This window comes from Emydura macquarii, unplaced genomic scaffold (assembly GCF_026122565.2).
Source record: "Emydura macquarii macquarii isolate MOO-44397 ecotype Brisbane River unplaced genomic scaffold, CSIRO-AGI_Emac_v2 contig_1451, whole genome shotgun sequence".
NCBI lineage: Eukaryota > Metazoa > Chordata > Testudines > Chelidae > Emydura > Emydura macquarii.
The window spans coordinates 24,777,310-24,794,077 of record NW_027131588.1 but is presented as its reverse complement, the minus strand read 5'-3'; the positions used below and the strand labels follow the sequence as shown (position 1 = coordinate 24,794,077).

At 43.1% G+C, this 16,768-nt stretch overlaps 1 protein-coding gene across 2 annotated transcripts in view; it reads right to left on the bottom strand.

The window, feature by feature from the left end:
• Positions 1-903: 903 nt before the first annotated feature.
• Positions 904-16,768, bottom strand: part of GAK (cyclin G associated kinase) — a 92,760-nt gene continuing 76,895 nt past the window's right edge. For both annotated transcript variants that reach the window (XM_067553405.1, XM_067553404.1), the window contains exons 25-28: positions 13,353-13,583; positions 11,406-11,554; positions 9,097-9,273; positions 904-7,260 (exon numbers count right to left, since the gene is read on the bottom strand). In XM_067553405.1, coding sequence (XP_067409506.1) covers positions 7,159-7,260; positions 9,097-9,273; positions 11,406-11,554; positions 13,353-13,583 — 659 coding nt within the window. In that variant the 3' untranslated portion in view covers positions 904-7,158. The remainder of the gene's footprint in view (positions 7,261-9,096; positions 9,274-11,405; positions 11,555-13,352; positions 13,584-16,768) is intronic.

Sequence of the window (16,768 nt, the reverse complement as noted above, 5' to 3'; positions counted from 1 at the left end):
TCTGAAGGCTGATTACCTTCAACTTCAATAGAAAATTGTCAGCTGAGCCAGAAAGAAAAGTGCAAGACCAAAAGGTTCGGGTTTTATTTTAACCTCGTTCACAATACCAGAGTATTCATGACACAGAAATCCTTGAAAAACTAAGTATAGTGCTAACAACAGTGCAGCACGTTTAGTCAATTAACCCAACTCTTCAGACCCTGCAACTATTTTTCATAGGCAGCAAATGAAACTCTGAGCTGTGACAACTTAGGCCTACATTGCCAGTGGCTGGGAAATTAAGAGCCTGCGCCGGAGGTGCCGAACCGTCACATTACCCAGTGAGTTGAGGAGAGTGGAGTCCTCAGCACCTCACAGGACAGGCCCCTATCTGAGCAAAATCTTAATGTCCAGAACACAACTTTGAGAGAACAAACTCTACACTTGGAGAGGGACTCACCCGGCTCCTGGGACAAAGGCAGCTCTTCTAGGAGAAGGTAAAAACCCCGCCTCCAGCTAGCTAGGGAAGACCACTTGCTGGTTCTGCTGATGGACGAAGAAGGGTGGACAGCGTCCCTGCTATTGCTATTCATGCTTACACCCTTCCTGGCCAGCGTGGCTTACGCTGGCAATTTCAGGTCCTGCCTACCTTCTTTGCTGGAGGACAAAGCACAAGGGCTGTTTCATCAGACTCTCTTTTGGCAGCCTACTTCCCTCCCCCACTAACACGACGGAGAAACGACATCTCGGTTCGTGATTCTCTCTGGCTATCGAGGGGGGATACCAAAATGCTCAATTCTCAATCGCTTCTATTCAACGAGTCCTCCAGCAAAAACAGGGAAGGCCAGGCTCGACTTGCCTGGTGTTCCTACAGTTAAAGAAAAAGCAAGCAGATTTCACCCCCTTCCCCCCCCCCCCCCACGCTTTCAGAATGACATGCCTTCCTTTTTAGGTCACCTTGAAAGTACACGGAATCATTCTTAACCACACCTTCACTGTCAGTTCTCCCTGGGGCCAGGTCCATAGCCACAGCTCAGGTGCCGTCCTACAGAGCAGACCAATTCCTCTTGTACAGTTCGTGATCCCAGAAACATAATTACTACAACGGTCCCTCACTTTCACATTTTATGTTCCCTCCCCTCACTGCCCTCCCACCCCTAAATAACGTCCCCGCAGCCAGGCCTTGGCTCTGGTTGTGACGGATTGCAGGCAGGCAGTGCTGCTCCAGAATCAGCTGGAGAGCAGAGACCATGTAAGTCTTCGCCCGATTCTGCATTTGATGATGATGGTGCCAGGCACGAACAACTCCACTGCAGGCAATGGAGTAACAGGGACCTTTCGCGCTGGTGGAAGTGACTTTGGAATCAGGCTGGCTGCTGACCTCGGCTCCTCCACAAGGGTCTATGCTACCTGCTCTCAAGTTTGCTCCTGCACTACAGTGCTGACTCTGGTCAGCTGTGTCAAGGATTAACTCCTCTGTGGCTGCCGTCATGAACAGATAATGCCCAAAGAAGGAGCTTTTCATTCACAGTAGGCCTGCAGGGACTGCCAACCCTGAGAACAAGGTATTCCAGTTCAGCATACCACCTCTGGTCTGGGACAGGTTGCACTGCGTGTGCACAGAAATACGGTGGCTAAGCAGACAAATACCACCTCTGCAAACATAGCAAGTGCAAAGTTCAAGACTCAATCGTTACTACATCAACACCTCTGCAACCTGTCTGAACTCCACCCATCTGTGATGGGTATCGCATTCAACTTCTCAGGGGACAACGGTTGGTTTCAAACTCTTAATATTGCATATTGTTGCCTTCAGATTTGCTTTAGACTCTAAAATGCTCTAAGTATTTGTGTGCAGTGCAGTTGTAGCCCTGTCGGTCCCAGGACATTAGAGACAAGGTGGGTGACGGAATATCTTTTATTGAACCAACCTGAAGAAGAGCTCTGTGTGCCTCAAAAACGTTTCTCACCAACAGAGGTTGGTCCAATAAAAGATCTTACCTTGCCCCCCTTGTATCTCTAAATATTTCCGATGACAAGACACCCCAGGCTGAGCTTCCAACAGAGCATATAAACTCAAGATGGGATGGGTACTTGTTTTAAAGACTGAACATGCTTGGGAATGAGATGCTGAGGAGGAAAGAGAGAGAACAATGCATCCAACACGGAGAAGTCCAGTGAGCGGAGCTATAGTTTGCTTTTAAATAAGCAGTTAACAAGTGAGAAGATAATCAGGCATCATCTCAGTATGTGTGAAGGCCAGCATGCAGCTGCCAGCAGGATTAGCTGGTAAAGTTCCTGGACCTGCTCTGTGCTTATTTATTGCTCACGTATTCCATTTTCCATCCCATCCTCTCTCCATTAAACGACCTTACAAGCTTTCTGGGGAAGAGGGCTGTTTTTCCTCTTGCTTTTCTAGTGCCTAGCATGTACTTGCTGCTATGTAAATAGAAGTAGCCATTGATCAGGGCTTAGCCAGGGACAAAAAGGGAGCAGGGCGACCTGGTTCTCTGCAACTGGTAAGCACTATATCTGCTCCCTAGTGCTAAGCGCTTGTAAACCGCACCAGCACATGCTCCAGCTCCTCCTTCACACATGAGCACCCACAACTTCCTCTGAAGCCAATGGAAACCGGGAACACCAAGAACCTCTGAAAAGCAAGGGCCTAGTGAGCTTCTTCTGCACGTTGAGTTTTTAACCAAGGTTAAATAATAACACGAGTAACAGGCTTTCCTAAGGTTCTGTGTGTTTAAAAGGGCAGTTCTTGCTAATTTAATCACCATTACTCCTAACACAGCTGTTCAATACCTGACTGACTGATTCTGCTGACGCCATTCTAGGTAAAAAAAGAAAAACAGCACTAAACTCTGCAGTTCCTCTAGACCTGTACACACCAGCCACTTACACACTTCATCCACACCGCGGCTGGCCGTAGGAAGAGACTAACCAAAATGGCTGCATCGTTTTCAGTTCAGACGTATTTCAGATGGGTACCTTTTGGCCTGTGGGTGCATCACACACAATTGTTACATCTAAGATTAATATAATCACAACATTCAACCAATAGAAAGAGCGTGTCCCAGTGAGCGGGAAAGGGTGTCCCAGCTGACTTTTCTTTCCTGGGTAATCATCATGTGCATGCTGGTCATCTGCGGGTCGGCTAGTTACAGAGCAAGGCCTCCCACCCTCTAACTGGTTGTTCGAGCTAGAAGTCCGTCTCGTCCCAACGCTTCTCCACTGCAGCTCATTCTGGCAGCCTGCCCAGCTCACTCCAGTCTGGTGGCTAGGGAAAGGCATTCATCACTTGTCTAGCCTTTAACTATTCAGTTGGTGGTACTTCCTCCGCTGTCTACAGCCTCAGTTCAGAGCACTTCACCTTTCTATAATTTCATCTCAACTTCTCCACAGAAGCCAGCAGGAGTTGGGCATGTGTTTCGTAGACTGCTCTCAAATATTTAAGTCACCCTCCACCACTGGTTCTCAATCTGTGATGGTCAGCTCAGCTCTTCCTTTCCTGGAAGCCGAGCATGTAAGTTCCTTGCAGTTTACTGGATGGAGGCATTTCTGCTGTAACACTGACAAACAGAGGCTGGGGTTTTCAAACGGGGGTGTCTAACACTGGGCAGCTGTGAAAGGGCTGGAGTGCTCATCATCCACAGGCACTATCCTTTGAAGATTAGGCCCCTTATTATTAGGTGCCTAACTTTAAGTACCCGTGTTTACATACTTTTGGCCAATTGCCATGGCTGTGCCGTGCTGACATTAAAGAAGATCCCATGGTAGGTTTTGTAACATTAAGCACTGGGGGGCTTCCTGTCTCCAGTCACGGTGGAGATCCACAGCCCTCTATACCAGGGGCTGTGGCATTTCAGCAATGATTTCTGAACCACCATGGGAACCTTGTTAGTTTCCTTCCTTCCCACTAATAGAGGATTTCCCATTATCCTGTACTCATCTTCATCTTAGCTCATGCCCTGTTCCGCATGCCTGTCATCTTGTAGACATTGAGAAGGGGGTAATTTGGGTGTGATTACACTTCAAAGAGCAACACCTGCAGTCAACTGTGCAATTCTGAAAGTCACGCTCAGATTTCCACTGCCTTTTATTGCTGTCTTGATACAAACTCACATCGGATTTGCAGCATTATTCCTTTCCACACGACTCCTGCTCACTGACTACATTTTATTTGCTTTTAATCTCCCGTGTTGAGTCAGACTAATTTGGTAGTGTGGATGTCAGTTAAGCACTATCTTTTCCAGATTAGTCATTTTAAATGAAGCCTAATGTATAGGGCCCTACATTTTCCCAGACATCTTTGCATGGTTCTCTACACTGCCTTCTCTTTCAAAACAAAGTGCTTCAGTTCAGGTTTCAGTTCACCAGACAGGATTCAGAGCCTAGGTTCAGGGTTTCTTTCAAATGTGTTGAGGGAACAGAATGAAGTTCTTTACTGAAACCCAGTGTCTACTATATACATTCTTGTATCCAGTAATAACAAACAATTCAGTCAAAGGCAATCAAGTGTCTCTAGCAAGACTTACTAATTACACATCCATACAGCATTGTCCATTCCCAAACACTTCACCCATCAATTAAATGGCGACAGCTGGGGTCCAAGAGGCTAACTCATTCCCTGCAGCACTCCACAACTGGTGAAGGGGCGGAACCCTACACTGTTTATTAGTCCTAACTCCTCTTCATAATTCATTACTTTACTAAGACTTCACAGTAACTGGCAGAATTGCTCTTTTCTTAAAAATCCACCACCACACTCCCCAGCTCTCCAGGACTTGAAAGGACACTACACTGGAAAGCTAGACACACGTTTCAAACTGACTTGAGCATCTGGTCCTGTACTTGTCCTGCCCTCTCCTCACGAAAGTCCGCCCAAGGACCCCTCACAGCGATGATACAAGAGTGAAACTGACTGCACATGAAGTGCTGTCAATTACATAAACTGAAAAAAAAAAGTTCTCTAATCCTTCAGCTGCAGTAACCTTAGTTGCGATACTTATAGCAAAGAAAAAAAGGCATGATTTTAAAATTGACAGCATCCCTTTAAAAAGGATTGGTCCCTGAATGCACTAGCCTGCATATTTAATTTGTTCTGAGCCGGCCCTATTTTTTGTGAAAGAAGCTGCATTTAAAACTACACTATTTCCTAATGGTCCAAACCCTTTTTTTCTTATACAACTTATATTGCTTTATATTAACTTGCCTCAGATAAGATTATAGGGGCTTTAACAAATCTAATACTTCAGAACTTCCAAGGGGACCCTAAATTTCATAAAATGGCCTTGTATACAGGAACCATGAAGGGCCGTAAACATGTAAAATGTAATCTTAGCCTCCATCAGAGCATAGGAGAGGATGGATATTTCTTTTGCTGACTGAATAATCAAATGAGATGAAGGCATACGCCCATATTTCGCATTTCAGATAAGAGTTCAATAACCTTCCCCTGACTTCTCCTCCACTCTTTCAAAATTCACAGTGACTGAATATATGCACACACATTACACACCGAGGTAACAGTTCAGCTGTCTTGTATCGGAGCGTGGTGGGAGCCTGTAACGTGTACTCAGCATTCAAATAATCTCTTCTCCAACCCAGTCACTGTGATGTCACCTTGGCAGTGGAAAGCCTCATTTCGTTCAAGTTGTGGGATAATCCGAATAGAAAAATTAGAAGATGCTCATAGCAAGACAGTTATCTTTGACTTCGCTGCAGCGCCTTTCTCAGTTCAGAATCCAAGCTGGGTGCAAAGGCGAAGTGATTAATACATATCTTTTAAGCAACTTGGGTGGCAAAGCTGCAGTACAGGAGACTACCACCAGAACTTAAACATCGCACTTTAACAAACATTTGCAAACTAGCCCCAGGAAATGGGATTTATGCTTTCGAGTTACACAATACTGTATAATATCATTGCTCGTTAGTATTCAATGAGCCAGATATTTGTACATGTTAATTTAGTTTGAGGTTAGTGCCGCGAGTTGTGTTCTCAAACTGGATTTTCAACTAGTCTCGCACTAGCCAACGCACTCACAGTGTACATCAGGAATATGATGCTCTAACTATCCATCCTGCTTTGTTTTTTGCATACACAGTTGTGTGCACGCACGCTTCTAAAAATCAAGTTCTCAGACATGCAACAACAGTATTCTTCACAGAAAATGCTTACAAGTGCGTAGCTAACGAAGTAACATTTACTCAGTTAAAACAGACAAATCAAAGCAGAGTAAACGGTTTTGTGCTCACATTTCAAGTTTCAGAATAAATGACTATCAACATTTTTTCTACTATGGTATTTATAAAGCCAATGGAAGGCACATTCTACTGGGGGGGAAATATAAATCAAAGCTGAAATTCATAGGGTTAGGAAAACAAACACTAATCATAGTGTTGCCCTCCAAAAGTTCATAATAAATAACAAAAAGTTAGAAGATGCAGTCCATATATTAAAGTCAAGATTTGTTTCCAGGTTCATGATATGTAAAAAAAATTTAAAAAAAGAATCAAGAACAACCCTGACTGACTTTCCCATAACTGGGAGCTATTTGGCTAAGCAACTCTCAATTCATTGTAAGGAACACAGGTATTGTCAGAAAATATTTTAATTATTTACAGAATGATTACCAGAATGATTACACAAAATACAGATGAAAATGTACACCTCTAATAGATTCAACAAAAAGATATGCTGAGCAAATTCACTGCTGATAATATAACTAAAGCACTTGGAATAAGGCGACGGCACCAAACATTAAAATCAAATCACAAGGACAAGTTGAGGTTGTGTGTTTTGTTTTGTTTTTTAAAGAAAAACCAAAAAAAATTAGTGGATTTGGAATGGCTCGCGCTTTTGATACCGTGACACCAAAAATCAGTGGACATCATTAAAGTTATTTATAATTCACCATATTTAAACCTGACTGGAAAGTTCTGTTCTCCGGCTAGGAGTCTGAAGCACTGAGCAGTTGTTTTCTGAGGGCATCTGTGTACGTTTTTTGTTATATATCTTACAAATAGATCACACGCTTCTGAGTGTATGATTTCAAACTGTGCTGAGATCATGCAAAAATCTTTCCTAAATCCTAGGGATAATAAATTGAGACTAACAATACTCCACTCCATTTTGCTGCAAATACATTTTGAAAATCCCATACAGATGATGTTTTAGAAAAGGGATTTTGACCCATGGTTTTCAAACTCTGACCATGCATCACTCAACTCCATGAAGATCATTTTGGCATACTGTTCATAAGGCTGTCCTGTAGCCTGTAAACAAACAGAGCATGTATTAGAAGTTTAGGAATGTGAAGAATTACAGCAGGGCTTGAGAGAAAAATGGATTTTATTAACAGTGAAAAAAATCACTCTGCCTCTTGTCTAGCTCCTTTCTGTGTCCCTTTATTTGTTAGATAGCACTGTAAGTGTGCGTGGCTTTTTACATCCAAATAGGCAATTCCCTTTTCCTCAAATCAATCCCCATATATACCAAAGTCATATTTTAAACAGCACTGTGGGATTATAATTTGCCTGCATCACTTTACATTTTTAGTCTAATCTGCTCTATGTAACTGAAGTTTCTATCAAAAATTTCTACCTTGTATTAAAGGAGTTGATAGACATGGTCTTCATTTTCAGCAAGTGGCTCTTTAAAAACAAAATCAAAACTGCAGCTCTTACATTAGGACCCCACAATGCAACTGAAGAGCTGTGGCCAAATGCTGTTAAATTCTTTTATGCTGGAGTCAGACTTTCCTAGCTGAACATCTCTTGACTATGAACTCTTCTAGACTTTTTAGCCTCAAACAAATACACCAAGTTATGCAGGAATTTCTGCTGTCTCAGCATGTAGCTCAATCCAAATTGATCTGGAGAGCCAGTGCGTACACAGCAATACCGCAAGTACACCAGCTGCCCAGTTTTGGCTCAGACAGCCTAAACACAGGGCTCTGTATATTCTGCAACTGCTGCAGGATTATGCTCCAGAATTGGAGTTTCGTTTTTAAAACAATTCCTTAACTCTAGCTTGTTAGAAAAGCATGAAAATTTGAAGCAAGTGCCACAGATGCAATGTTATCTTCCTACATCTGTACACAGCCACAAACAGCAGCTCTGAGAAGAGCTTTTAAAGGGGTTATTGCTGACACTGCAGATAATGTAGATACAATCACCATTTACACAGGGGCCACTGTGCTGACTGGGTTATTCTTTTTTGTATACCTTTTTAAAAATTGGAAGTGGCCACAATTCCCACCAGGACCTTTCAGCAGATTTTATATCCAGTTTGCTATGGCTTACATGGGACCTGGCCTCCACTGAAATCTCTGGAGGCCTCGGAAGTGGAGGACCCATTTAAGAAGTAGAGATTAAGCACAGATTCCACTGATCTGCGTTTTGGTTGGCAGATATCCAGAACCTAACAGAACTTTACTCCAGAAACTGGGCTTTCCTCAGACTGCTCCATGCGGGACCTAGATGTGCAGGAGTTCAGGTGAGGGAAGGGCTCAGCCAGAGCTGCTCTGACATCTCATTACTGCATTACAGAGGACGAGAGAGAATTGCGATCCTGTACCGCATGGGCTCATTGTGTGCCAACTTCAGAAGACAACACAACAAACGGAAGGAAGCGCATGTGGCTGGTCAAGCATGTACATAGCCAGATTCAGTAGTGAATGACGACATGAGTGGTGGTAAAAGTGCTTCTCAACCCTTGTATCTGAAGGGAAGAGAAAGTACTCCACACCTCCTTGGGCGAACATGTTCTGATGGGTAGACCAGACGAACCACTACTTTCCAGACCAGCCACTGGAGACCCTCTTCTCTCCTTTCCCTGGAGATCCTTATCTCTACGGTCTGATGCACCCACCTTGGAGTGCCAGACAATAACTGCACAGTGAAAAAGTGGTCTCAAAAATCCCACAACAACTAGCCTATTGTCCCTACCAATATTAAAACCCTTCTCTACTGAGCCTCGCAGTGCTTGCGCAGATGTGTCTGTTCAACAACAGGAAATGTAGCCGATTTTTCCTTTTATGATTGCAGAATTAATATGGGTAATAACAGTTTTGACAAATAGCCTTTCACATACCCAAGAAAACTACTTACCTTATCTGGATGAACGATAAGTACTGCCTTCCTATAATACTTCTTTACTTGTTCAGGGGTAACTAGGTCTGCCATGCCAACTGGCTTCCACTTGTTCTCACCTTCCCAAAGCACAGTGTGAAGAGTGGATATTAATGCTCTTACATTTCTCTCCTTCCCTTCAATCCAATCTAGAATCTGAAACAAAATTAGAAACATTCAAATTGAACGCAGTTGTCTTAAAGAGCGCTTCCTATCCGCTTGAAGATACCTTCCTGAAAACAAGACAATTGGACTTTGGGGTTGAAAAATGGAGCACTTTGCAAATATGATCTTACTCAGGCATCCAAATTCCTCAGAGTGGACATTATCCTTGGCCTTGGAGCTCCACAGTGATGCATCAGTTCTGCTAATGGAGGACCAGTGTGCTTACACATGGTTATTAATTTGGCTATTACATAGATATCAATCATTCCGAGAGAAATGAGTTACTAACAAGTTACGCGTAAAAAACTGTGTAAGAGACGACAAGAAGTGATCTGAAGAAAGCCACTCTGGCAGAATATTTCACTGCAGTCACACTAAATAATCCGATGATAATACAGGCTGTCTATTCTAACGCGAGAAATCTTGCTTTACGTACACATTTCTGATCATAAAGCTCTTCAGCTGTTTGGAGACTTGTGCACTCATATGGTTTGCTTGAGTGAACTCAAGTTTTCTGTACTAGATTTCCCCTTCAACTCTAATTGGCTAATAATGCACTTTTAGTTGGTTTTATATAATGATATTCAAGTCAGTAAATATAGACTCCTCATGTCAGTAATATGGGTGTCTCCACATCATAATCCTCTGCTAACACTGGTGATGGCAAGTAACATCTCTTTTTATTTTTTTTTAAGTAGTATTTTACATTAAAAAGAGCACTCAGCCCAACCCACGGACACCCGTTAAAATGTTCCACCAATAAATAACCTGACTTCCCCAGTTGCTCCCTGAGATTATTTCTATTAACACTGGTCAGAACTATGCACATTATCGTCACAATGTTTTACAGAACTAAATAATAAACGTTACCATTTCATGTTATCTGCAAGTAACATACCAGGAACAAATACAAAATCTGATCAAAATACATACGGGGGTGATACCACCCTGAAAACTGGAAGAGTCATTTTAAGTGAGTTTAATAGTTCATCTTCAAGAAGGTGATGGTTCAGTCGATTTGACGGAGGGACAGCGAACCACCATGAGGAGAAAATTGCCTCCTTAGGGCAGTCTCTCACGTAGTTTTTGTTGTCCACAAGACAAAACTTTATATTATCAGTCACATCCATCCTAACACCATCGCCCTGAACACTTTCACTGAAAGGGCACTAGTAAAACTGCACTTTATTGGACAAGAAGGTAATAAAACAAGACTCTAGCTGCCAGAGAGTGGACCTGACAGCAATGAAAACCTTTTCTCCCAGTTTGGCACAGACCAGCAATGCACCCTCCCATCTTCTCCTTAGTCATCAGGTGATTTGTGCTTGTCTAGCCAAGTTTGTAGCCAGACATGCTCTTGAATGAAATGGAAAACAAGGCACTTGTACTACTCCCTCTGGGAGAAAACCCTGCATTAGATGTAAAACTTCATTTCAGACACATTAGATTTTACTTGTTCGCAGCCAAGTTTGTTTTCAGCTAGGAGTTGGTAATTACATTCTTCAGAATCTTCCAGCGCTCTCACACTCTTCTCCCACCATATTTAATTTATCTGTCCATGAGATTTTACCTGCTGAGTTTTATCTAGTCATTTTCAAAGTCCCCAAATCCTTTTACAACCATTTCTTGTGAGACAGACATTGGATCTGTTCTAGAATTACCTTGTCCACCTTCTCTTCTGGATTAGGTGGCCTGTAACAGACTGCACCCATTGCATAAGTTACCCTTTCTTTTTGCTCCTTTTTAATTTTATCACACACTTTACAGAGGAGTTTTACCACCATCTGCACTTCAAAGTATGCCAATATGGAATAAACCCTCCCTCCTGAACAAGTTATTCTCTTCTGTATTGATATCCCAGTTGCCCCCTCTATCTTGGTTACGCTAATCAATTAGGATATATAGATTCATGTATTGACAGGAGTAGGTACCTCTGAGTTATTCCAGGCACTGGTAGAATCACACGTAAAATTTTGTTATAAAAATCTGCCATCTTTGTACCCTGTCAGTTTCTCTTTTATCCTTCACTGTACTGTCCCCCATTCTACCATCAATAGTTCTAAGTAACAGAATTATGTTTATATTTGAATCCAAACCACTGGTTTTATCATTAAATATCAAACCTTTAATTTCAAGGGGTCCATATCTTTAGACATTTCTTGCTTTCTCATCTCAGCAATTGTCTTTGTTCCTTTTTTGTCAGATTTAGCTGAAAAGCCTTGATTAGATAATAGATCCTCAAAGTCATTTTCTGAAACTTTTGGCTTTTGTCCTGTTAAAACAAAAAGAAAAGAAAAGAAAAAATAGAAGAAAAATGCTTCCTGGAACATTATTGTGACAGAGATACCCAGAGTGTGGTACATGTGTTATGTCTACGCGGCACATTCACAGAACGTAAGGTGCATGTAGTTACATGCTGCGGCAAAGAGCAGGCTGTGTCCACATGAGGCACACTACACAAAGCAGTGAAAGGCTCAGGATGGGAGTGGGAAGGACAGGGGGAAAGGCTCCAGCAGTGGGGAGCTGCCAGAGCCTTTCCCCGCTGCCTCCCCCCTGCCGGAGCCTTTCTCCACTGCTAAAGTTGTTCCCTGCAACAGAACATCAGACCCACAAACAAGGAAGTGAAGAAAGTGCCCACAAGTCTACGCACAGGGAACAGGATCACTATTAAGAATGGGCAGTGTTTCTGAGCCGCAGGAGAGTTATCCTTCTATCCATCTATTAAGAGCTGCCTGGTAACGAGCCGTGATATCAGCTACATCTCTCTGATGAAGAACAAATCTACTATTTCATCTGGATAATGCAAAAGCACCAACCAGCTCTTTGTGATTTCATGATTTCAAGACCTGCGCAGGTTTGGGACCTGGTCTTTCAGTATCTAGGATGTCCCCCAACTTTGCAGAGCCAAGACAATGACTCTATCAAACCTTTTGCTAAGAGCCCACCGAAGATCTAAGCACATCCCACAATAAAAGATGTAAAATTGGAGACGTTTGATTCTGGCCTCCATAGACAAAGGAGGAAGTCTTTCCCACTAATTTATTTAATGGAATCTGACAGTTTTGGTTCCCATGTCATGCTAACAAGGTGGGGGCGGTAATATCTTTCATTGGACCAACTTCTGTTGGTGAGTGAGACAAGCATTTGAGCTTACACAGATTCTTCAGGTCTGGGAAAGGTACTCAGAGCATCACAGCTAAACACAAGGTGGTACAAATTGTTTAGCATAAGAAAGTTAACACGTATTTCAAGGGGCCATTGAAGATAAAGTGGGGTATAGATTTTTTTTCTTCTTTCCCCCCCTCTATGACTGGAGATATGTTAACAAGCCACTTTATCTCAAATGGTCCCTTGAAATGTGTTAACTACTTATGCTAAACAATATACCATCTTGTAGACAAGCCCAGAGCGTCACAGCTAAATACATTTAATGAAGACACTACCTACGCCAATGGGAGGGGTTCTTCCATTGGCGCAGGTACTCCACCTCCCTGAGAGGTACTAGCTAGACTGATGGGAGAATTCTTCTGTTGACCTAGCACTGTCTATACCAGGGGTTAGGACAGTTTAACTGCATCACTCAGGGATGTGGATTTTTCCACACCGCTGCCCTGAGTGACGACGTTATACTGACCTAACTTCCTAGTGTAGACCTGAGCTCTGTGTACATTTCCCAGATCTGACGAGCTCCGTCTAAGCTGAAAAGCTCGTCTCTCCCAACAGCAGAAGCTGGTCCAATAAAAGATATGACCTTACTCACCTTGTCTCTTTAATACCCTGCGTCCAGTACGACTACAGCGACACAGCATACGTCATGCTAATACCTATCAGGAACTGCTGGCAGACAATGAGAGAGATCTGAGAAGTGGACCCTTACCCGAACACAACTGCTTAAATGCCACCCATGTTATTGCTATTAAATATGAGGCCAGTAACATGGTTAAAAGAACTTCTTCAGAATCTTTCAAAGCTTCTGTTTTCACAAAGCCCCAGAAACAAGCTCATAGATAGGACAAGGATTTCACATGCAACAAGCCATTATAATGACAGTTCCAGGAAACAGGACTTACCAAAGCCTGGAGCTCGGATACCTCTCTCTTCTCGCCCGCCAATAACACTGAAGTTCACAGTATAGTTGGGTTTAGTCTGTGTGCTGGATTTAGCTTGCTGTGGCTGAGTGTGGGACTGCCACGAAGTACCAGGAGTTTGTGGTCTCTTTGTCTGCCACTGATTCCCCCCTTTCTGGGATGGAGCTGACTTCTGACCAAATCCACCAGCTGAGAATCCACCACCGGAAGGACCTAGGCAAGAACAGTTTTTTATTTAATTGTCATAGAGTTTAATACATTTCAACTTCTTAATAAAGTCTCACCCAACTTCTGGTCTGGACACCTACCCAAGTCACTTCGTAAAAGACCCTTCCATTTAAAGGAAATGTAATGTAGAAAACATGGGTGTTTGAAAGTGAAACTCAATGAGAACCGTTTCAGCAGAGCTGGAGACAATACGCACTCTCAGTTATTCAACCTCAAACCTCAACCACTTCACTGTCTTCATGTGACAACTGCTCACCCTTGTCTGCTCAGTCACCACACAATGCACTTTCGTGGATATATTCAACACAGTAAAATACATAAAGGTTTCACTGCCAACTACTTTACATGTAAGTATTTACTAATTATTATGAGAAGGATGCTGGGAAACTACCCTCATACTCAAGAAAAAATAGTGTGTCCTGAAGGCACTCACATTAAAATCTACGCTTTCAAGAAGTCTTCATCTGATGGGGGAAATGGCTCTAAAGACTTAAAAAAAAAAAATTAGTAATGGACTGTATACAAATATAGGAGAAAAAAATGGAACCAGGCTGACAGCAGAGAAATGGCTTTAAGAACAACATTGAATTACAATATATACACAGACCCGCCACACTAAACTTATCTTGAATGGTAAGCTAGCATTATCTTCCTAATTAAATCACAGTCTACGTTTCTCTAGTACCTTCCAGCTCTGCCTGGGGAGTAGAAAATACCAGCCCTCTGCAGCTTCACCAGCTACAACAGAAGGCCTGATATCCACTTTGTTACACCAGCAGATACGCAGTATAAAGGAATCTGGCCCTCAGGCTTTACTTTCAGCACGCAGTGCTTTGTTTCAGTCAGCATGACAAGCCAGCGAATGATACTCCTAGCCACGCCTCCACTCAGACAGCCTTTATTTGACTTCTCTTTCCTTCCGACACATTTCTAGAAAGCAAGTTTCCTGGCAACGGGCATGTGGCCAACATAACACTGCCTGGCACAGGCCCATTCAGCTGAAAAGCAGCTTGGTCGTTGCATTTACATGCAGTATCATCATCTAGATTCAGACTGATAAAGAGAAGAGTCATGTTCTTTGGCGGGAAATTCCTTTTAAGCTCAGTTACACCTCCGTGAAACAGGTCTAAACCACTTCACATTGGAATAGCTGTCAACCAAGCATGGATGGGCCTTAGACATCCAAAGACAGGAAGGAACACCTTTTACTCCACATTTACCCCACACACCGCCTTTACAGAAAGTCACAGTTGGGATGTTCTGAGAAAAAAAAAATCAGAACGGAAGATCTATTTATTGGTCTTTTTACAGCTTTCTACAGGACACTTGAAAAATAAACATTTACATGCACATTTCCCTAAAAATGTTACACCAACGACAGAGCTGAAGCGTGGCAGCCGCACTGGTTTTCAGGTTTAACAAAGTTCAAGCTGGCCAGGTTCTTGACACGCTTCAGACCAACAGGCACATTCTCGTTTCAGTGTCACTAGTATCGACTGTTGTATGGTAGGCTAGTGCTGCCCAGCCAGGTGCGAAGCTAAGCCGACTTCTCATTCTAACAGTCCCTCCAAACCTGACACTTATAACGATCTGTGGACATTCTTATTCCTATCAACAGAAGGAACCTACTAATTTGAGGTCTTGGAATAAGACTCAAAATCCTGCACTTACTTTACAATCAATTCCAAGCCTGAGGATGACAAGAAGTTTAACTGACACTTGATTCTCGTCTTAGTTTTATTTCAGATGAGATCGTGACAACGTGTATTCCATTAGGAAGTGGCCACATTTCCCACTGAACATTAGCCAAACAAAACGCTACAGTCTCAAGCCAAGCCCCACTGAAGTCAACTGGAGTCTTTCCACAGGTTTCAACAGGTGCTGACTCGGCCCTACGATAACCAACTGCTATGCACCCCTCACAAAACCTTACCTGCACAGCGTCTTTTTCCAGGAGAGTAAAATATCAGGTGTTTTTGCATCTGTACCATCATGACTAGGAGGTGGAGGGGGTGAAGGGAGGAAATACTTTGTTGGGCAGCCTTACAAAAATGCCACAAGCAATTTATTTGAACAATTTTGCCAGCTGAGCTTTGCATTTACGTAACTGAAAAGCTTGCAAATAACGTAAAACGTGAACAGGACCTTGAAGGCGAGGTATTTGTGTTTATCATTTTTGTTTAAATGTGGCTAATTGTGCTGCCAGGACATGCCATCATTGACAATATTCATAGTAAAGGCAATAGGAAAACACCTTGTTGAGAGAAGCCGAATATGGCATGTGAACATGCAGAAAGCTGCTGGTGACAGCCATGCAAATTGCATCTATGGAGTCATTTGACCCCTCTGCTCTGGCTGTCTCAACGAATTACGAGCTTTCATTTCAAGAGCGCTGGACCAAGTTCTTGCCGACCCTCTCTCCCCACTAGCCCCGCTGTGGTGGACAGCGGTGGCTGGCCAGCTCTTGAAGTCTGATCCTGAAAGCTGTACTCTCAGAGTGCAAAGGTTTTTTCTATATTTGCATCTTGCTTCTGCACCTCTTCAGGTGATTGCCAATGAGAGGAAGATGACAGAGGGGAAGGGGGGACTGGATTTTTGTGGCTATGCTGAATGGACATTAGTAATGCTTGCTTTAGTTTGTATAATGAGGGCTAAGTGCTAGCCCTGATGATGTTTCTTTGGGATGTTCAGTGGTACAACGGGGCCATAACACTGGCCTAACCAGCTAGGCTGTGATTCCCCCCGGCATGGACGGAAATCCTCCAGTGATAAAGAGGTGGGTTGGGCTAGCTCATGGCGCCCCCTCTTCAGGCTGTAGGATACGCGGTATGGCCAAAGCACTTCTACGCCCTGTTGTGACGCCCGCATTGGACTGTGTCCTGGGGTGCCACACATCATGGTCTCACATACACCAGCGAGAAACTGGAGTAACTGCACTGCTGAAGTTGACAATGACATTGGTGTAAAATGTATGAGGGAGGACACAACCACGGCAGACTGAAGAGACAGAGCTGTTAAGATCCAGGTGTATATGAAGTTAACCATGTCATATTAGTTCGGCACACAGGTAACCTAATGGGAATGGTATGAAATGGAAACCAAAGCATTAGTTACGTCAAAACTATTGAGACTATTTGGCAAAAATAAGGCCTCCGTTGGCATGAAGTGAA